The 21,688-nt window shown below is 43.9% G+C and overlaps 1 protein-coding gene across 1 annotated transcript in view; it reads right to left on the bottom strand.

The window, feature by feature from the left end:
• The window catches only part of TADA1 (transcriptional adaptor 1), a 36,941-nt gene extending 15,394 nt beyond the window's left edge, over positions 1 to 21,547 (bottom strand). The window contains exons 1-3 of the mRNA XM_037906839.2: positions 21,414 to 21,547; positions 11,436 to 11,527; positions 10,928 to 10,993 (exon numbers count right to left, since the gene is read on the bottom strand). Of these exons, the coding sequence (XP_037762767.1) occupies positions 10,928 to 10,993; positions 11,436 to 11,527; positions 21,414 to 21,544 (289 nt within the window). The 5' untranslated portion in view covers positions 21,545 to 21,547. The remainder of the gene's footprint in view (positions 1 to 10,927; positions 10,994 to 11,435; positions 11,528 to 21,413) is intronic.
• Between the last annotated feature and the right edge of the window lie 141 nt (positions 21,548 to 21,688).

The raw sequence follows: 21,688 nt of genomic DNA, 5'->3' as shown, positions 1-21,688 counted from the left end.
GAAGTTGCTCAGGGCCACGGACGCAGAGGTTTTTGTAGGCAGGATGGAGAAAGGGGTGATGCGTATCATTCAGGCCCTCTCAGTAGTACCCCGTCCCACTTCTCCACTCACACCCGCAGCTCAGCAGACACTTCCTATATGCTTAAAGTGTTTAAATGTGTTATTGTTTAAACATTAAAAGTAGCACTGGGATGAACTGTGCTGCTAGGCCCTCCTCTAGCAAAGCAGTTAAGCACATGCTTAACTTTAAGCACATGAAGAGTCCCATTGTATCTCATGTGTTTAATGATAGATTCTTTGAGGTGCTTTAAGTACTTTCCATATTTCAGATGAGACTTAAAACCAAGGTCCTGATCATATGTGGTTCTTAAAGATCCCATGACATTCTTTTTAAGAGTAGGGATCTTAGAGTCAGCATCCTGGCCACATTCCAACTCTAGGAATTATGGTCAGCCTAAATAAATTCCCTCTACAGTTTCAGTTCTAAAAAGGTACTCTTCAGGTTCAGTTGTGTAGCACTGCTGTGTTCTACTTGACAGTTGCCATACGTCATCCCCAGAAATGGCTGCATTTCACGAGCAGAGTCATCCTGGACTATAGTTCGTAAGTCATTTTGAAACGAGAGGGATTGTGTAAGCATAATATAGATATATCTTTTATTGAAAAGATTGTTTGACATTCTGGAGTTTTGTAAGAAACATGCTGTGTCCGGACATGACAATTTAGCCTTTCAATATCCGGTGCCTGGCAGGTATTCAATTCCTATTAACAACAAAGTTCAATTTGAAGTTTATGTGCTGACTTGCTGAAAGGTAAATTTGCAGTAACATATTGTTCCAATGCTTGGGGCCAGATCCAAATACCCTTACTCACAACTGAACATATCAGATGCCACAAGTGGAGGACAACTTTGTGGAGTACGGTGCAACCCAGCATGAGTGAGGGTATCAGAGTCTGGCTCACTGGATCTTACTGAAGTCAGTGTAAGTCTTTCCACTGACTTTAATAAGTACTAGATCAGGCTCTTAATAAACAAATGTCATATTCATCCTTAAAAGGCCAAGGGAGTATGAAAAAAGTTGCAGAAGAAATAGAGACCCAGAAAGCAGACAGAGAGCTAGCAACTGTGTGGAACTGAGGGAAGGAGGAGGAAGGACCAAGTGAAACCAGCTGCAACAAGGATGGTTGTTATATATTACATCACACCAGAAGGTCTAGCCAAGCAGCCCACTTGGATACTGCTCAGGAGTTAGCTACTTGTACTTCCATTGCCACTGCTGGCCAGACCAATATTACAGACTTTATACCACATACCCTTGGCAAGGGAAGTCCTGCAGAGTAGTCAGTATCTCCTATTGAAATGTTCACAGAATCTTGTGCACCAGCTCCCACTCCATTATTTCTGGGGGAGGGGCTATGGAGAAAGTTTGATCTGATGGATTTTTTCATTCACTGGTAGTACTATCAGGCACCTGCCCTGCCCCCAGTTTGAGCTCTCTGGCTGAGTGTGCAGCTCCCACTAATGAACAAAGATTGGGATTGCTTCCTGTGAGGTAAGGGCTGCCAGCCCTTTCATGATAATCTGTCTAATATGCAGCCAATCCGCTCCTTTATGTTTACTCTGCAAACATCTGCACCCCCAGTGCTGTTCAGGGAAATAACATTGCCCTTCCTTCAGGCTTTCGGTATCGTGCTGTGATCATTTTGTTTTATTAAACAAAATAAAAATTCAGAAAGGTAAATGACTTACCACACATTTCACAGGATAGCCAATAAAATTATGCAATTATGCAACTTTTAGCTTGTCAAAGAGCAGAGCAGACAATATAAAATTGGTCAATATCACACAGATCACACAATATCACGCTAGGGTGGGGTTAACAATTCTGTGATCGTTATTTGATGACAGGGAAGTTAGTGCAAATGGTGTTTAAAGACGTGTCAGAAACCAAGGAAAGCTTTTAGCATTTCAAAGTTATGTTAGGGGGAGTTTGGCAGCTCTGAAAAAATCTTTGAAAGGTTTTACCCCTGAAGTCCACGCATTTGTATTTCCTAGCCAAGGGGAGGACAAACTTTTTGGCCAGACGGCCACATCGGGGTGCAAAACTGTATGGAGGGCCGGGTAGGGAAGGCTGTGCCTCCCCCCCACGCAAACAGCCTGGCCCCCACCCCCTATCAGAACCGCCGACCCAGCCAACCCCCCCGACTCCTTGTCCCCTGACTGCTCCCTCCCGGGACCCCACCCCCCAAACCGTGCCCCCCGGGATCTCACTGCCTATCTTACCCCTCCTGCTCCCTGTCCCCTTATTGCCCCCCCAGGCCCTTAACCACACCCCCGCCCCCTGACAGGCCCCCCAGGACCCCACTCCCTATCCAACCACCACTGTTCCCTGTCCCCAACTGCCCCCCAGGACCTCCTGCCCCTTATCCAACCCCCCGGCTCCCCTATCATGCAGCTCAGAGCAGCAGGAGCTCGCAGCCCCGCCGCCCGCCAGAGCCAGCCGTGCTGCCGGCATGGCTGTGGGGGAGGAGGAACAGCGGGGGAGGGGCCGGGGGCTAACCTCCCCAGCCAGGAGCTCAAGTGCCGGGCAGGATGGTCCCATGGGCCGTAGTTTGCCCACCTCTGTCCTAGCCCATACAGGGCATGTGGCATTCCTTCTGATTCAGAAGAACTGGGCTGTTTCTGTCTCTGCGCCACATCTCAGAATATGGAGTATGAATGTACCAGAAGAGTAATGCCAATACTCAGTCCACTCTGGCTATTTCTTCCCAGACCTTAGAAGGTTAGAGAGCAGCCTCTTAGGTCCCTGCTAGATATCCCAACCTCTCAACCTGGGTTAAGAGAAAGTATTCCAGATTTAAAATTAAGAAATCCTAACCCTAACTGAAAAGGAGTACTTGTGGCACCTTAGAGACTAACAAATTTATTTGAGCATAAGCTTTCGTGAGCTACAGCTCACTTCATCGGATGCTCAAATAAATTTGTTAGTCTCTAAGGTGCCACAAGCGCTCCTTTTCTTTTTGCGAATACAGACTAACACTGGCTGCTACTCTGAAACCTAACCCTAACTGGGCTCTGGCCCTGGTTCTTAATAATGGTTCTAGGGACAAGAGAAAGCCACAGCCTGACTGCAGCACGATATATGCATGATTAATATGCTACTCACTCCAATTTCTGCTCAGAAATCAAACTCCAAAAATGCCAAGGCTTTCTAATGTAGGATGACAGGAGAGAGTGGCGTGGAATAATTCAGGGGGGGTGGGATGTTCCATATATGAAATTTTTGATTAAGCTTAGAGAAGATATTTCTAAACTATCAGATAAGGCAGATGTTAATGTAACAAATGTCTCCTGGGCTCCCTTATCTAAAGGCCATCCAATACAGTTGGTTTATTTGGAAGGTATGTACACTGGCAATGAGAGGCACAACCACTTTTGCCCAAGAGGGCCTGGCCAGGTTGAAGATTTGCCACATTACCTACTATTATGTAGGTATTATAGACGTTTTTCCCTCAAAAGTTATCTCCAATCTTGGCCCTGAAACCTTTTGCATCATTAACTCAAGAATTAGTATGGTTGTTATCGAGCAGTATTGTTTCAGTTATACAGCCAGTTGTCCTATTTGCCCACTCAGCAAAAATAAGAGACTGTGAAATTAATGCTCTTTATGATGTAAATAAATCAATTTGCTTCGAACACCTCTAATTTTGTTTCTGCATGTTGTTTATGAGCTATTTTAAAGATGTCAGTTGAATTTAGGAGAAAGGTTGAATGTGGTTTTTTGTATTTTGATCATTTTAAAATTTATATTTGTTTCATCAAGCATCATGGCTAACTGCTAAATCTGAGTTTGTTGGGTGCTGCTGTTTAATTCAGGATGTGCTAATTTCTCTAGGATTTTCTACAGTTTATCAAGGATCTCAGAGCAGTTACTCTTTTACCTACTTAGCATGTAGGCTAGTCATAGTTTGGCTTCTATAGTATTCCTAGAACATTTTCTTTACTTCTCTCACCCCTACCAGACAAACCTGTTTTATTCCTACAAGCCCACACCATTGTCTCAGTGTTCCCAGGGGCAGAGAGGGAAAAGAAGCTGAATATGAAAAACAAGAATTTCATCATCACCACAGATATCCACCTGGTTATGCTACTGCCACATAGGATCCTGAAGAACCTCCACAGTATTTTCCAGGAGGGCTGAATCTGATTTAGAATTCAGTCAGTAAATATGATCATCAGGCATTTGGATATCACTATCTGATTTCCTAATGTTTCCAGACAATTACAGCAACGTCAGCTGAAGGCTTATCCTTTCAACACATCAATCCTGTTTTCTCCACTCATTTGGATGTTTAGTTATGGAACTTGGGGCTTCACACTGCCAAGCTTATTTTCTCTTGCAGTTACAGAGGTCACCTTCTGACTGTGTAAAATCCCCAAGCAGATCTCTGGGTTAAGGTGTTCCTTGGGCCAGTGTTCTTGAACATACAGGTTCCCTTCATATAGTCCTCCTATTCAACAAAAGTAGGCAAGTAATCCCAACCCTATTCAGCCAAACACATATTTAACTTTAAGTACATCCTTACATTCTGTTGAAGCTGATGGGCCTTAAAGTTAAGGATTTAAGCACCTGCTTAGTGTTTTGCTACTATGAGGGGGAGTTTCTACAACTTAATATTTTGTTTCCAGTTTTAATCTTTCCTTTTAATTTTCTTGAGCCTTGTGCCCTTAGAATACCTTTTAACACACAGTATTCTAGCACTTAATCATGAGGTTCATATTAAAGGCTTCAAGTATTGGGGCACTGAAGTAATGAACCCCATCTATGTGATAGGCTCTACTGTTCACTCATTCATTTGACAGCTACTTCCTCCTGAATTCTCTTGCTTTGTGCTGCACAGACCACCTCAGGCTTTGCCATTTTTCTTTATTCTTTCCACAGGTCTGTTACTATACCTATACACTGGACGTGCATTCTTCTGACCTATAGCCTCAGATGACCTGTCACAAGCCACGCATCATAGGGCTAGGTTAGCATTTGGATGGGAGACAGAACATGCAAGTGCTCTTCACTTCATAGAATAAACCAATATTCTAGTAGGTGTAGAAGGTAACACGTTGTTTTGTAGAAGGCATAAGACTGAACTGTAAGCATTGAGAATCTTTAGAAACACAAAGTAAGGAAGTCTTGAGCAGGTCAGAAATTAAGAGTGTGGGTAAAGGTAATGAGCATGGGATACCATGAGGAAAAACAGTAGTAAAGAAAAAGAAAAGAGCCACAGTTCTTCAAAAACACAGTAGTCTTCTGTCAGGGTTCCCTCCCCAATCTGAACTCTGGGGTACAGATGTGGGGACCTGAATGAAAGACCCCCCTAATCTTATATTCCACCAGCTTAGGTTAAAAACTTCCCCAAGGCACAAATTCCTTTCCTTGTCCTTGGACGGGATTGCTGCCACAACCAAGCGATTTAAACAAACATTCAGAGCGGGGCTACTTGGAGCCCTATTCCCCCCCAAAATATCCGCCCAAGCTCCTTCACCCCCTTTCCTGGGGAGGCTTGAGAATAATATACTAACCAATTGGTTTAATGTGAGCACAGACCAAACCCTGGTTTTTTAGGACACTGAAAATCAATCAGGTTCTTAAAAGAAGAATTTTATTTTAAAAAAAAAAAAAAAAGTAAAAGAATCACACCTACAAAATCAGGATGGAAGGTAGCTTTACAGGGTAAATAAAAAGATTTAAAACACAGAGGATTCCCCTCTGACTTTGCTTTCCAGTTACATATCTCTTATCATAGGGAAAATTCACAAGCTAAAACAAAAGATAATCTAACACAGAGGTCCCCAACGCAGTGCCCGCGAGCGCAATGGCACCCGCCGGGGCAGTTGTGTGCACCGGAGAACCACCCGCCGAAATGCTGCTGAGAAGCACTGCCATTTCTTGGAGGCATTTCAGCGGCGACCCTTCTTGCCGCTGCCGCGTCTCGGAGGCATGTCGGCGGCGAGGTGTCTGGCATCTGCTAGAGTCTTCTGGGAATAGGCATATGCTATCCCCACAGAAAGATCAGTGGTCCCCAACCTAACATATTTTCTTGATTTGCTTACAATTTTTGTAATCTTAGATGCTCCTTTCAGGTATGTTTTTAGGAGATGTTTTTTCCTGCCCTAGTCTCTCTCTCTCTCTGTCAGAGAGGGAACAAACAAAAAAAGAGCATAAAGAAAACCTCCCCCCTCTCGCCCCAGATTTGAAAGCATTTTCTGGTCAGGTGCCAACTAGGTTCACCAAGGGTAGGTCATGGATGGATTCACATGGATTCACCAAAGGTAGGTCATGCCTGACTAATCTAATCTAATCGCCTTCTGTGATGAGATTACTGGTTCTGTGGATGAAGGGAAAGCAGTGGATGTATTGTTTCTTGACTTTAGCAAAGCTTTTGACACGGTCTCCCACAGTATTCTTGTCAGCAAGTTAAAGAAGTATGGGCTGGATGAATGCACTATAAGGTGGGTAGAAAGTTGGCTAGATTGTCGGGCTCAACGGGTAGTGATCAATGGCTCCATGTCTAGTTGGCAGCCGGTGTCAAGTGGAGTGCCCCAGGGGTCGGTCCTGGGGCCGGTTTTGTTCAATATCTTCATAAATGATTTGGAGGATGGTGTGGATTGCACTCTCAGCAAATTTGCGGAGGATACTAAACTGGGAGGAGTGGTAGATACGCTGGAGGGCAGGGATAGGATACAGCGGGACCTAGACAAATTGGAGGATTGGGCCAAAAGAAATCTGATGAGGTTCAATAAGGATAAGTGCAGGGTCCTGCACTTAGGACGGAAGAACCCAATGCACAGCTACAGACTAGGGACCGAATGGCTAGGCAGCAGTTCTGCGGAAAAGGACCTAGGGGTGACAGTGGACGAGAAGCTGGAAATGAGTCAACAGTGTGCCCTTGTTGCCAAAAAGGCCAATGGCATTTTGGGATGTATAAGTAGGGGCACAGCGAGCAGATCGAGGGATGTGATCGTTCCCCTCTATTCGACATTGGTGAGGCCTCATCTGGAGTACTGTGTCCAGTTTTGGGCCCCACACTACAAGAAGGATGTGGATAAATTGGAGAGAGTCCAGCGAAGGGCAACAAAAATGATTAGGGGTCTGGAACACATGACTTATGAAGAGAGGCTGACGGAACTGGGATTGTTTAGTCTGCAGAAGAGAAGAATGAGGGGGGATTTGATAGCTGCTTTCAACTACCTGAGAGGTGGTTCCAAAGAGGATGGTTCTAGACTATTCTCAGTGGTAGAAGAGGACAGGACAAGGAGTAATGGTCTCAAGTTGCAGTGGGGGAGGTTTAGGTTGGATATTAGGAAAAACTTTTTCACTAGGGGGGTGGTGAAACACTGGAATGCGTTACCTAGGGAGGTGGTAGAATCTCCTTCCTTAGAAGTTTAAGGTCAGGCTTGACAAAGCCCTGGCTGGGATGATTTAATTGGGGATTGGTCCTGCTTTGAGCAGGGGGTTGGACTAGATGACCTCCTGAGGTCCCTTCCAACCCTGATATTCTATGATTCTAGGTTAATTGAACTAATTAACCCCTTACAGGTAAGGGGATTCTGTACCTCTGGCCAGGAGGGATTTTATGTTACAATCTTTTTACTAAGCAAGATAGGTTACCAAGAGCACATCATACAGAGCCATAATTCTTTGCATTAATTCAGACTTTAAGACAGCAGCAAGGTCAAGATTTCAGTTCTTCTCCTCAAAAAAGCCTTTATAGAAGTAACCCCAGCTATGCTGTGGGACTGCCCCTCACTCTTTTCAGTCATGACAGCAGAATTCCACTGCAACTGGGAACCTCAAAAGTGACAGAGGAGACAGTTTGCTCAGCAGGTTGATACAAGTGTGGAACACAAGCCTGGAAGTAATCAACAATACCAGACCTCCCTGCTGTCAGATTGAAGCATAAAACCTCTCTCTCTAACCTGCCTTTTCCAACAACTTAAAAAAAATGATTAACGAATAGGGAAAAAGCCAGAAGTTCTCTAAAAATAAATTCATTAGAATTCACAAGGCACTTAGAAATGATGAGTACAGTTGTACTGCCTGCATAGACAGACTATATGATTCCATGTGTTGCTACTAAGCCCTTCTGCCACCATTCCCCTATCAGGTTTTATGCAAACAGGTTAATATAATGTTAAGCCTGGAGATTTTAAAGTTGCAACAATATCAGCAGATCCAAGGAGGCTTGAGCAACATTAACTGCTCCTTTAAGCACGTGCGTTACCACACATAAATCCACACAGCCAGGCCATATGTGGTAGTTGTCATCTAGTGTAATATAAAGGAACTGCATCTCTTTCCATAACTAGAGGTGCTTAGAAGTAGCATTATAAGTGACAGCATGTGTTCATTTTACTAATTTCTAGAGCACAGTTTATACTTATTGCACACATTGAAGGGAGCAGTATTAGCACGTGGGAAACTTTAACGACTACTCTTGTGCAGTTCAAGATTTGCCAATTTCACATTGGCAGGGTTTTGTGACAACCGATCCACTGCGGTGCTAGCCAGCTTCTAGCCTTGTTAACAAAAGCAACAAGCTGAGAAAGAGGACAGAGCTGCTTCTCTCCAGGCTTGCACTGCTTTGCCATAGGGGCAGAGTACAGTCAAACCCCAGCAAAAGGAAGGAGGTGGCATTTCAGACTTTTCCAACACACACACACACACACACACACACACTACAGCAGCAAGAGCAGAGAGAGGAAAAGAAATGTACTAACAGATGAAGCTACAAGGATGTGTTACAGAAAAGAACCCACCCATTCTGTTTATTTCTTTCATTTTATTTTCTTGGCCAGAATAGAGAAGGACAAATGCTTAGGAGAATCTCTCTGATCACTCTCTTCTCTTTTCAGTTGTTGCTTTATTCCCATCTCTTTCTTTCTCACACATTTCTTCTTTTCACCTCTCCTCCTTTCTTTGGAGGCAAATGGGACATGGTCAACCCATCCCTGTCTGTCAGACTTGTTGGCCCTTAAACCAAAACACATTGCCACCTCTGAATAATTAATAATAAAAAAAAAGTTATCCAGTCTCAGGTGTAGATGACTATAGCTCCAAGTCTTTGTTAGCCCAAGATTACTGAAAAAGAAATTGGGGCCCTATAGAAGCCAGGATTAGCTAAAAAACAACTAATTGCTTTGTTCATCAAGATGGATCAGAGACCCTATAAATTGAATGTACACTTCAGTAGGATTTCCCTCCGGGGGAGAAAACACAAGCATGTGAAAGCAAAAACAAGTAGTTTTTGAAAGTCTTCCTAGGAACAAAAACACTGAAGGAAGCAATTTCCACAAGCTAAGTACTCTCAGGGGTCTAACAAGAATCTTCCCTGAAATTGGCAATCTGGAACAGAATGTGAGCAGCTCTACAGCGATTCTTATTATTAATACAGAGCACTCATGTGATGCTTTGTCTGTCTAGGTACAGCCTGTCGCTGTAGTATCCAAGTGCCTCCCAACTTTTTATGGATTTATCCTCACATCACTCCTACAAGGTGGAGAAGTGTTTTCCCCAGCTGTAAAATGGGGATAAGAGGCACTGAGAAATGAAGGACCAGATTTTCGAAGTGTGCTTGTTCAGCACACAGCAGCTCCTACTGTTCTCAGTGGGAGCTGTCGAGTGCTGTGCAAACGCTTGTTAAAAGCTGGCCACTCATTTAGGTGCCTAAACAGGAGTGGAGATCCCCTCCCAACCAGAGCCTGAGCCCTACCTGAGCAACGTTACACATGACAACATCTGTATCACTCTTGGGAAATGGAACCCAGACCTGCCCAGTCCCAGTTCACTACTTTGTCCTTTTTTAAAAGATAGTTGGGCTGTGGTTAAGTCTGTCCGGTTTTATTCAGAAGGTTTAGATTATAAAACAAACCAAGTGCAATGTATTTGCTTCAGCCATCCCAATGTTAAAAAAAAACAAAAAACAAAAACCCCCCAAGAAGCAGCAGAAGTTACATGGAGAACTTTTGGTGTTCGGTTAGCCAGGTTTGATTGTATTATGCAGTCAGCATAAACAATACAGCAGGCTCAGCACAATACCCTAAAATGCCGGTCCCTGAACTTTCTAGCAGTCTCAAACTCGTATTCTAATTTGCAGTTTGAATCACTTTCACTCAAAGGGTCTTGTGACTAAAAGTTACTGGTCCATCCTTTCAAGATGCATTCTGGTGTCAGCAATACTGAAACTCACTAGACACCACAGACAAGCGTAACACCAGACATAATGTGATAGCTGCAGGGACTTAACAGAAGGATATTAAATTCATTGGCATCATTTTAATTAAGACTTTACAACTATGAGCTTCCCGTCCTCCCCTCTGCTCTGGGGACAGGACAAAAAACACGCACACAAACACCACTCTGAAACCTCTCTCCTAGTGCTGCCTCCCTCCATGACTCAGAGTTTCCATCTTCCTGACAAAAGGCTCAGTCTTCTTTTAAAACCTGTCAACATCATTCTCGCATCATGCCAAGCAGATCGCTGGAGAACATGGAGCAAAACCTCCCTTCACTTGGCCCTGCAGGTTGGTGGGGCACAAAGCACACCACCTTACAGAACTCACAGTCAAAGAAGCAGGAGACTAGAAATCAAACCTTGATCTCCTGCGTGGCAATGCAGAGCACTAGTCTCTAGTTAAGTGTATGAAATCCTTATTTTGTATTACAGATTATTTATATTACAATAGTAATAAGGCCTCAGTCAGGATCCTCACTGTGTCATACGGCACCTAGTTCATAGTAAGAGACAACATACAATTTAAGACTAAATAACTTAAAAACAAAGCCCACCACAAACACTTCCCAGGGTTGTGCTGTATGATTTAAAAAAAAAAAAAACACAAACACACCACACTAATTTTTTGTTCTCTTACCTGGTGCAGAAACCAGGATTTGGCATCGGGTGAGAATAGCCAGGAGGAAATCATTGTGAGAATGGACTGCAAAAAAGATAGTTCACTCAGACAGATGCCAGGAAAGAAAAATGTTACTTGAAGACAGATTCACATTAGCAACATGGCAGGCAAAGTCCAAAGGCAGACACTTGAAGCTACCTTATAAAGTGATTTTGTTTACACTTTCCACAGCCATGTTTTCCCATTCATTCCACGGGCTGCATACACCTCCCAATTGATATCCTTTATATAGGTTTTTAGCCTCTCTATGAAATTAGGAGCTGCAAAGGAGAAGGTTCTTATCTCAGCAGTGGTAAGATAATGTGGCCCAAGAGAGGAGGCAAGTTCTAGACAAGCAGTGGGAGTTATGTAGTCACACTTCATGTGGCTGCATTGGTGTGTAGCAAGCAGCAACTAACCCAGAATGTGGTATTTTGAGAAATATGGGAAGACAGAAAAAGGGACACTCTCAGAGACTCTCTCTTACCGTTATCTTGGGTGAGGAGTCTACGAGCTTCCAGATCAAACTCTTCTTTACTGATCTTTTGTTTGAACCAAAGTTTCAAGTTTGCCCAGTATCTGTGCATGGGAGAGAGAACATTAAGCACTGTAAACAACATTGCTTTGCCTACTATATCTATTCCTTTTCTCCCATTTCTTAAATGGACAGTCATGTAGTTCAGATCCAACATGTAGCTTTTTGTATCGTATTAGAAAAATCTAATAAGAAAAAATGTTTTAGTATAACTTCAGGGAAAACAGAGAGGGTTGCATAAGAATGGCCCTACTGGGTCAGACCAAAGCTCCATCTAGCCCAGTATCTGGTCTTCCAACAGAGGCCAATGCCAGGTGCCCCAAACGGAATGAACAGAACAGGTAATCACCAAGTGATCCATCCCGTCGCCCATTCCCAGCTTCTGGCAAACAGAGGCTGGGGACACCATCTCTGCCCATTTTGGCTAACAGCCTTCATGAACTTAATTGTTTTTTGAACCCTGTTATAGACTTTCCCTTCACAACGTGACCTTTGGTTTGACCTAATATGGCCGCTCTTACGTTCTTAGGGGATAAAGTGTAATAGTCATGCATTTAGGGACTAACAATAAGAATGTTTAATATAAGCTGGGGATGTATCAGTTGGAAGCAGAGATGGAGAAAGACCTGGATGTATTGGTTGATCAAAGGATGACTATGAGCTGCCAATGTGATGCAGCTGTGAAAAAGGCTAATGCAATCCTAGCATAGATCAGGCGAGCTATTTCCAGTAGAGATAGGGTAGTGTTATTACCATTATACAAGGCAGCAGTGAGACCTCACCTGGAGTACTTTGTGCAATTTGTCTCCCATGTTTAAGAAAGATTAATTCAAACTGGAACAGGTACAGAGAAGGCCTACTATTAGAGGAAAGGAAAACCTACCTTACAAGAAGAAACTTAAAGGACCTTGGCTTAAGGACCTGATTGCCTTCTATGATGCAATAACTGGCTCTGTGGATATGGGGAAAGCGATGGACACGATAGATCTTGACTTCAGCAAAGCTTTTGATATGGTCTTCCATAGTATTCTTGCCAGCAAATTAAAGAATTACGGATTGGATGAATGGACTATAAGGTGAATAGAAAGCTGGCTAGATCGTCGGGCTCAACGGGTAGTGATCAACTGCTCAATGTCTAGTTAGCAGCTAGTATCAAGGGGTCAGTCCTGGGGCCGGTTTTGTTCAGCATCTTCATTAATGATCTGGATGATGGGATGGGCTGCACCCTCAGCAAGTTTGTGGATGACACTAAACTGTGGGGAGAGGTAGATATGCTGGAGGGAAGGGATAGGGTCCAGAGTGACCTAGATAAATTGGAGGATTGGGCCAAAAGAAATCTGATGAGGTTCAACAAGGACAAGTGCAGAGTCCTGCACTTAAGACGGAAGAATCCCATGCACTGCTACAGGCTGGGGACCGACTGGCTAAGCGGCAGTTCTGCAGAAAAGGACCGGGGGATTACAAGTGGATGAGAAGCTGGATATGAGTCAACTGTGTGCCCTTGTTGCCAAGAAGGATAACAGCATATTGGACTGCATTAGGAGAAGCATTGCCGGCAGATTGAGGGAAGTGATTATTCCCCTCTATTCGGCACTGGTAAGGCCACGTCTGGAGTATTGCGTCCAGTTTTGAGCCCCCCACTACAGAAAGGATGTGGGCAAATTGGAAAAAGTCCAGAGGAGGGCAATGAAAATGATTAGGGAGCTGGGGCACATGACTTACGAAGAAAAGCTGAGGGAACTGGGCTTATTTAGTCTGCAGAAGAGAAGAGTGAGGGGGGATATGATAGCAGCCTTCAACTACCTGAAGGTGGGGTCCAAAGAGAATGGAGCTAGGCTGTTCTCAGTGGTGGCATATGACAGGACAAGAAGCAATGGTCTCAAGTTGCAGTGGGGGATGTCTAGGTTGGATATTAGGAAATATTATTTCACTAGTAGGGTGGTGAAGCACTGGAATGGGTTACCAAGGGAGGTGGTAGAATCTCCATCCTTAGAGGTTTTTAAGGCCTGGCTTGACAAAGCCCTGGCTGGGATGATTTAGTTGGGGTTGGTCCTGCTTTGAGTAGGGGGTTGGACTAGATGACCTCCTATCTAGGAGTCTATGGCTTGTCTCACAGAAGCAAACGAAGCTTGGGCGGGGGAAGATAGGATTGCTCTCTATAAATTAGGGCTGTCAAGCGATTAAACGCGTGATGAAACACTAACAGAATACCATTTAAATATTTTTGATGTTTTCTACATTTTCAAATATATTGATTTCAGTTACAACACAGAATACAAAGTGTACAGTGCTCACTTTATATTTATTTTTAATACAAATATTTGTGCTCTAAAAAAGAAATAGTATTTTTCAATTCACCTAAAACAAGTACTGTAATGCAACCTCTATCATGAAAATTGAACTTACAAATGTAGAATTATGTACAAAAAAATAACTGCACTCAAAAACAATGTAAAATTTTAGAGCCTAAAAGTCCACTCAGTCCTACTACTTGTTCAGCCAATCGCTCAGACAAACAAGTTTGTTTACATTTGCACGAGATAATGCTGCCCGCTTCTTGTTTACAATGTCACCTGAAAGTGAGAAGAGGCGTTCGTATGGCACTGTTGTAGCCGGCGTTGCAAGATATTTACATGCCAGATTTGCTAAAGATTCATATGTCCCTTCATCTTCTTAAAAGAACTACACTCTGATGCAGAAACTACAGAACCCAAACCACCAAAAAAGAAAATCAACCTTCTGCTGGTAGCATCTCACTCAGATGACGAAAGTGAACATACGTCGGTGTGCACTGCTTTGGATTGTCATCAGCATAGATGCATGTCCTCTGGAATGGTGGTTGAAGATGAAGGGACATACGAATGTTTAGCATATCTGGCATGTAAACACCTTGCAATGCCAGCAGCAAAAGTACCGTGCGAACGGCTGTTCTCACTTTCAGGTGATATTGTAAATAAGAAGCCAGCAGCATTATCCCTCGTAAATGTAAACAAACTTGTTTCTCTTCGTGATTGGCTGAATAAGAAGTAGGACTAAGTGGACTTGTAGGCGCTAAAGTTTTACCTTGTTTTATTTTGGAGTACAGTTATATAACAAAAAAAAATTTAAAAAAAAAAATCTACATTTGTAAGTTGCACTTTCACAATAAAGAGATTGCACACCAGTACTTGTATAAGGTGAATTGAAAAATACTATATCTTTTATAATTTTTACAGTGTAAATATTTGTAATAAAAAATAATATAACATGAGCACTGGACACTTGGTATTCTGTGTTGCAACAGAAATCAATATATTTGAAAATTTATTAAATATTTTTGTATATTTTTCTACATTTCAATTGGTATTCTATTGTTTAACAGTGTGATTAAAACGGCAATTAACCATGATTAATTTTTTGCGGTTAATCGTGTGAGTTAACTGCAATTAATTGACAGCCCTACTATAAATACATCTGAGGGATAAACACCAGGGAAGGAGAGGAGTTATTTAAGTTAGTTGCCAATGTTGGCACAAGAACAAATAGATATCAACCAGCCATCAATAAGATGATGCTAGAAATTTGACAAAGCTTTCTAACCACCAGAGGAGTGAAGTTCTGGAACAGCCTTCTAAGAGAAGTAGTGGGGACAAAAAACCTAACTTGTTTCAAGACTCAACTTGATAAGTTTATGGCGGGGATGGTGTGACGAGGTTTCCTAAAACTGCATATGGCCCACCCACAACTGCTTTTAGCAAACATCTCCAATGTCCAGAGATGGAACATTAGATGGGGAGGACTCTGAGTTGCTACACAGAATTCTTTCCCAGGTGTCTGCCTAGTGGGTCTCACCCACATAATCAGAGTCTCACTAGTCACCATATTTGGGGTTGGGAAGAAATTCCCCCCCTTACCCTCCCCCCCCCCGGACAGATTGGCAGAGAACTTGGGTTTTTTTCACCTCTCTCTGTAGTGTGGCGTATGGGTCTCCTGCCAGTTTGAACTAGAAAAATGGTGGATTCTCTAATTTGAAGCCTTTAAATCAAGATTTGAGGACTTCAGTAACTCAGCCAGAGGTTATGGGCCTATTACCAGAGTGGATGGATGAGGTTCTGTGGCCTATGATGTGCAGAAGTTCAGACTAGATGATCATGATGATCCCTTCTGGCCTTAAAGTCTATAAATTTAGGTGTAGTTGAGTTAAGAACATACAAATGGCCATACTGGGTCAGGTCAATAGTCCATCTAGCCAAGGATCCCCATCTTCTGATAGGGCCGGTGCCAGATGCTTCAAAGTGAATGAACAGAACAGTGCAATTTATAGGTTTCAGAGTAACAGCCGTGTTAGTCTGTATTCGTAAAAAGAAAAGGAGTACTTGTGGCACCTTAGAGACTAACCAGTTTATTTGAGCATGAGCTTTCGTGAGCTACAGCTCACTTCATCGGATGCATAGCATATCGTGGAAACTGCAGAAGACATTATATACACACAGAGACCATGAAACAAAACTTCCTCCCACCTCACTCCCCCGCTGGCAACAGCTTATCTAAAGTGATCCTCAAGTAGAGCCATTTCCAGCACAAATCCAGGTTTTCTCACCCTTCTCCCCCGCCCCCCCATACAAATTCACTCTCCTGCTGGCAACAGCCCATCCCCCTTTGAAACCCTTCTTTATAATGCGCATGATAATCAAGGTGGGTCACCTCCAGCAGTAATCCAGGTTTTCTCAGGTCCCCCCCCCCCCCCCCCCCCAATTTATAGTAAATCATCCCATCTTCCAGCCCCAGCTTCTGGCAGTCAAAGGTTTAGGGATACCCAGAGCACAGGATTGCATCCCTGACTATCTTGGCTAATAGCCATTGATGGACCTATCCTCCAGGAACTTCTCTAATTCTTTTTTGAACCCCATTATAATTTTGGCCTTCACAACATCCCCTGGCAATGAGCCTCACCAGTTGACTATGCACTGTGTGAAGTAGTGCTTCCTTATGTTGGTTTTAAACCTACTGCCTATTAATTTCTTTGGGTGACCCCTACTTCTTGTGTTATGTCAAGGGGTAAATAACTTTCTCCATACCAATCGTAACTCCCCCGCCACCTTGGAAAAGAGATGACTAAACTGAATAATCCCTGTCTTTTAAATCTCTCCCCACATGGAAACTGTTCCATATCCCTAATTATTTCTGTTGCCCTTCTCTGTTCTCCAATTCTAAATACATCTTTTTTGCAATGGGGCAACCAGAACTGTACATAGTAATCCATAGAGTTATATTGTGGCATTATGATATTTTCTGTTTTATTAGCTATCCCTCTCCTTGTGGTTCCTAACATTGTTAGCTTTTTTGCCTGCCGCTGCACATTGAGCAAATGTTTTCAGAGAACTATCCACAATGAGTCCAAGGTCTGTCTCTTTGTTGCATTTCAGCTATGTTTTTCACTTGCAGGCTTCAAATCTATCAGAAAACCTTGAACCCACTCCTAAACCACACACACATTTTTTAGAAGGAGAATGGCTTCCAAATACCTGTAAGGCTACCCATACTACAGGTTTTTCTTTGTTTCGTCATTAAGAAATAACGTCAAGTTGTTTCAAGATTATGTTATTTGAATCCATTTAAGGGCCGGTTTGTGCTGACTGGAAAATGGGAGTAGAAACTTTTAAAAACAGGTAGGAAAACTGTTTTCCTCCGAATTATCCATTTTGCTCTTTGCAAACATTTATACATGCCACCAAACACTTGTACTAATGCCAATCACTCATTAGCACAATGATTTAATGACAGGTCAGTCCTGAATGTAGTTATGCAGCAGCAAAGCCAACAGAGGAAGCACAAATATATTCAGCAGTAGCATGTTAATATATAGGATTCTTTGCATTAATGTAACAGTCATACAAATGTATTCCTAGAATACTAGGTGGTGAGAGTAGCACCATTAGGAAGGTGCCATTAGGAAGGTAATTTGTTCCATATTTGAGATCAGAGTTTATATTTTACATAGGATCTCAATAATACTTAGCTACAGCACCAAGAGCTCTTAACATCTGTGGGCATTCTTAATACACATTCCTTGACAGATACCTCCACTAGTTTCTATATTTCTTTAAAGTTTCTCATTCACTGGAATGGTGGTTCTCTTAAAAGAGAAGGCATTTAAAATTCAGAAGACTTTACCCAACATACAGGTTTTAACCTTCAATGCCGAAACTAGTGGAAAACACTCAGGCAATTCAGAAATCTACAGATCATGAGCCCTGCTATTTGTAAACATGGCTTGGTGCCAGAAACTTAGTAATAAATCTGGACCACAGTCAGCAGATTTTACTCCGGCAGGGACAACAAATGGATTTAATAGCAGACAGTACGGTTTGTTCAGGATAATAAAACATTCAATTTAAAAGGGCATGTAGGTCACATTCATTGTGTCAATTAATGCATGGTTTTTGAAGGCCAGGAAAGGTTTCCACCTTGCTGTCACATCAACTTAATCTTAAGGGCTGTTCAGAGATTCCAAGACAGAGCCAAAACATCTCCTTAGTGGAGGAAGGGGATGGGAGAAGGGAGTATAGTATCTGAGCAAGCCAGCTGACTATCCAAATATAAAGAAGAGAAATATAGGCATTTATTTACTTTTTAGAGTCCTAGTAGTGCCTTAAACCTCTGTTTCCCTCTCAGATAAAGATGCAGAGGGAAGCAGAGTAGGCCTCCATCCCACCACCAACATTACAGCATGCATGTGTAGCGCCTTATTATCCTCCCCCAACCCCACATATCCCTACTCTTGTTCCTAAATGATTCAGTCACCAGTCACCACGACAGCAATTATACTTTGTGACTCTGCTGATAAGCACAGGGAATGCCAGGATGGTTAATGCTGTTTCAGCAACCATAAGGGGGGGGAAAGGAATGAGATGTTTGTGTTTTCAAATACCGTTGAATCAAACATATTGTTTTTTAATCTATATAGGAGAGGGGAGACAAACACTTCCTGTGACTGTTTCCAGATCCTTCCGTTAAATGGATTGATTTTTTGCAGAGCAGACACTGCAGAGCAGCATACATCCCATTCCATGTGTTTCATCCCAGGCAGTGTGGTGGACAGGAAATGAGCAGAGAGGTGGGCCAAAAAGCATAGAGTCCTTAAGGTGCTCATATCTCCCAATAATAGTTACGATCATAAATCATTTTAAAAACATTTCTCCTTTTTCCCATGCTCAACTAAAACTAAAACATTGTGGTGAATGATGTAAACTTTAAAGGCACATTTGAGGGAAAAAGGGAAAGTGCTCCCAATTAGGTAAACAATCGACTTATCAAATGAATACATAATAGAATTGGCCAGTGTTAGACCAACGGGATTTGAAAAACCCTGATGAATAGGAAGCTTTCCCTGACAAGAGGGGATGAGAAACAGCTGTGCTCCACTAAGGGATACAATGTGGCTTACTGGTAGAGTGCATTAGACTAGGACCCAGGAGACCTAGTTCTATTCCCAGCTCTCCCAATGGTCAGCTGGGTGAATGAGCAAGTCACTTCACAGGTCTGTGCTCAGTTTCCCCCGCTATAAAATAGAGTTAATTATACTGATCTCTGTTCTAAAATGCTTAAAAATAGAACCTTAATGACTGAAACCCACTTCTTATAAGTTGAGGTTATGAACATAATATAACAGAATGAGTTGTCACCCTGAGTCTGCAGACAGTCTACTACCTGTGCTGCTACCCATAGCACCCCAGAACAGCAACAGAATGAAATTGACAAAACTAGGGTCAGTTTGACTCACAGAAGAGGCAAGCACTGGAGTTATCGATAAGGCAAGATGCCCACAAAACTGAGATTTAGAGTAGCAGACACCTGCCTTCAAAGTCAGGTGCCTGTGACATAGGATGAAAGGTAGAAGAAAAAAAACTGCTTTCCCCCTTCTAGCATCTAGAGGAGGCAGAAAATATGGCATTAGGGTTTAAAACATGCCAAGTAGCACAGAAGATGGAGCATCTGAAGATGGATAATGAGAACTGTGCTTCTGTGTTCTCTAGATCAGTGCTTCTCAAGCTATCGGATGTGGGGGACTGGCCATTTTTTTTTTTTCCAATGTGCACGCAGACTGGCAGCTGATGGCTCACAGACCGGCACTGGTCCGGGGACCACCACTTTGAATAGCACTACTCTAGATCGTACAGGTACACCTACACCTCATCCCCCTGCTCCCATCTTTGATACCAGCTTCTGGTTAATACTGGTGTTAAACTTTCAACGCTATAGTATGACCATTAACACTTTCTCCCTGAATCTCCATCAGACACGTCCCTCATCTGCAATATGCTCCCCCTTTGATAGCCCAAGCTTTCATGCGCTAGAGCAACGCCAGCTTCTGAGACTCAGGCCAAACATGAACCAGAAAGTCACTGAACTGAAATTAGTGATTATGATCATTCATTCTGAGTGACATTATTTCCCTGTAGGTGAAAGCATTTAAGAACTATTACAACAAATTCTTATTTGCCACCGTGATCTAACAACACATGTGTTAGAAGCAAGCACTCTAACATCCAGAGTTGATGCCCGCCATTAATAACACTACTTAGCTCTCACAGAGTGCTTTACGAGGGATGAAAATATCATTTTCACCATTTGGCTGATGGGAAAATGAAGGCACAAAGGTGTGAAGTGACTTGACCAGGGTCAAAATAACCCAGTGGAAGAACCAGAGACAGAACCCATTTGAACCAATTCAGTTTCTGTTATATTGCTTATAAACAGAAGTCTCTAATTTTTTATTTAAGTTTATTATGGGGGAAATGGGAAAACAATTACATAGCACTAAGTTTAGCATAGGCAAAGGCACATGAACTAACTGGTCCATTGTACTCATACAGAATCTTTGCAAATTTCTAAATGTACTCGTAAAAAGACCAAGAGAACAACCAGTTCTCATCTTGCTTACTAGCTGTTTAGTTTAAGCAGATGGGAAAGGAGGCATCTTTAATTAAACAGGCAGACCTTAAATGACCTAGTTAAGCGCCATGTGTGTTAAAAATGTGGGCCTACAATTTCTCATGGTGGAACAGGATGTTTCAGTGCAAACCCAGAGGGTGAAAAAAGCTTGCCTCTCTGCATGAAGACCAGTTCATATAAAGTAAACAAGAGAGCAGCAGGAGTCAGCAGATCCCTTCTGGCTACATTTGCCAACTTTTTGCTAAATCCAGAGTTTTAACTGGATAGAATTAAACCGGACAGGCTGGTGGGAGAAGAGACAGAGGCTGCTACTTCATCACTTCCCCCGATCTCTTACTGCCCTCAAAGGCCCGAGCACGGAGTGAAACGGACCCGTTATTAAGCTGGGCCTGCAAAGCTCAAGCTTCCTGTCAATGAATGAAAAGATGCTGCTTAGATGAATAAAGTCCATAGACTGCGAGGCAGCGCTGTGACCGCCTAGCGCAGGCCGCGGAGCTGCCCCACGCCACTGCCTAGGCCGATGTGACAGACCGAGCGGCCAGGCCCGAGACGGCGACGCCACCGGGCCCCGGGACGCCGGTTCCCGCGCTTGGTTCCCCTGTCAGACACCGCTCCCCTCCACACGCCGGCCCACGCCCTCCGCGCGGCGAGGCGCGAGCAGCCATGACAAGGCTCCCGCCCCCGCCCGCCCGGCCTAAAGCGCGAGGCCGGTGTCCGCCGCCCCGCCCCGCCCCGCGGAGGCCGAGGGTCCCCACCAGGCCAGGACGTGAGCTCCTGCGGGCCGGGCGCTGCCGGTTGTCCTAGGGAAAGTCGAGGCTGCGGAGCGACCAGCGACTGGGACACGCTCCAGGCTGAGCCCCTCGGCCCAGGAGCGGCCTCCACCGGCCGGCAGGCCCCGCTCCCCCAGGACCGGGCAGAAACCGAGGCCGGGGCTCGGCGGGCCTAGCCGGGCTGCGTGTGCGGGGCGCAGGGTGGCCGGGAGCGGGCCCCACTCACTGCTTCACGTTCTCGCCTAGCGCCTCGCTCAGGTTCTTCTTGGCCACCTCCAGCTCGCTCACGTACGTCGCCATGCCTCCCTCCGGCTCCTGGCTGCCCTTCCGCGCCGCTCTACGCGGCAACCACAGCATCAACTAACTCGTGCACTGCGACTGTGTCTCTCCTCCCCCACCACCTCCGCTGCTTGTTTGTTTGTTTCACAGCTCCCGGCCGCGCCGCTTCTTCTAGAGGAGGTCGGGGCCGGTCACATGACGTCCGTCGCCCGTGGTGGTCGA

This window comes from Chelonia mydas, chromosome 8 (assembly GCF_015237465.2).
Source record: "Chelonia mydas isolate rCheMyd1 chromosome 8, rCheMyd1.pri.v2, whole genome shotgun sequence".
In the NCBI taxonomy this organism is placed as follows: domain Eukaryota; kingdom Metazoa; phylum Chordata; order Testudines; family Cheloniidae; genus Chelonia; species Chelonia mydas.
This window is presented reverse-complemented; position numbering and strand designations above follow the sequence as displayed.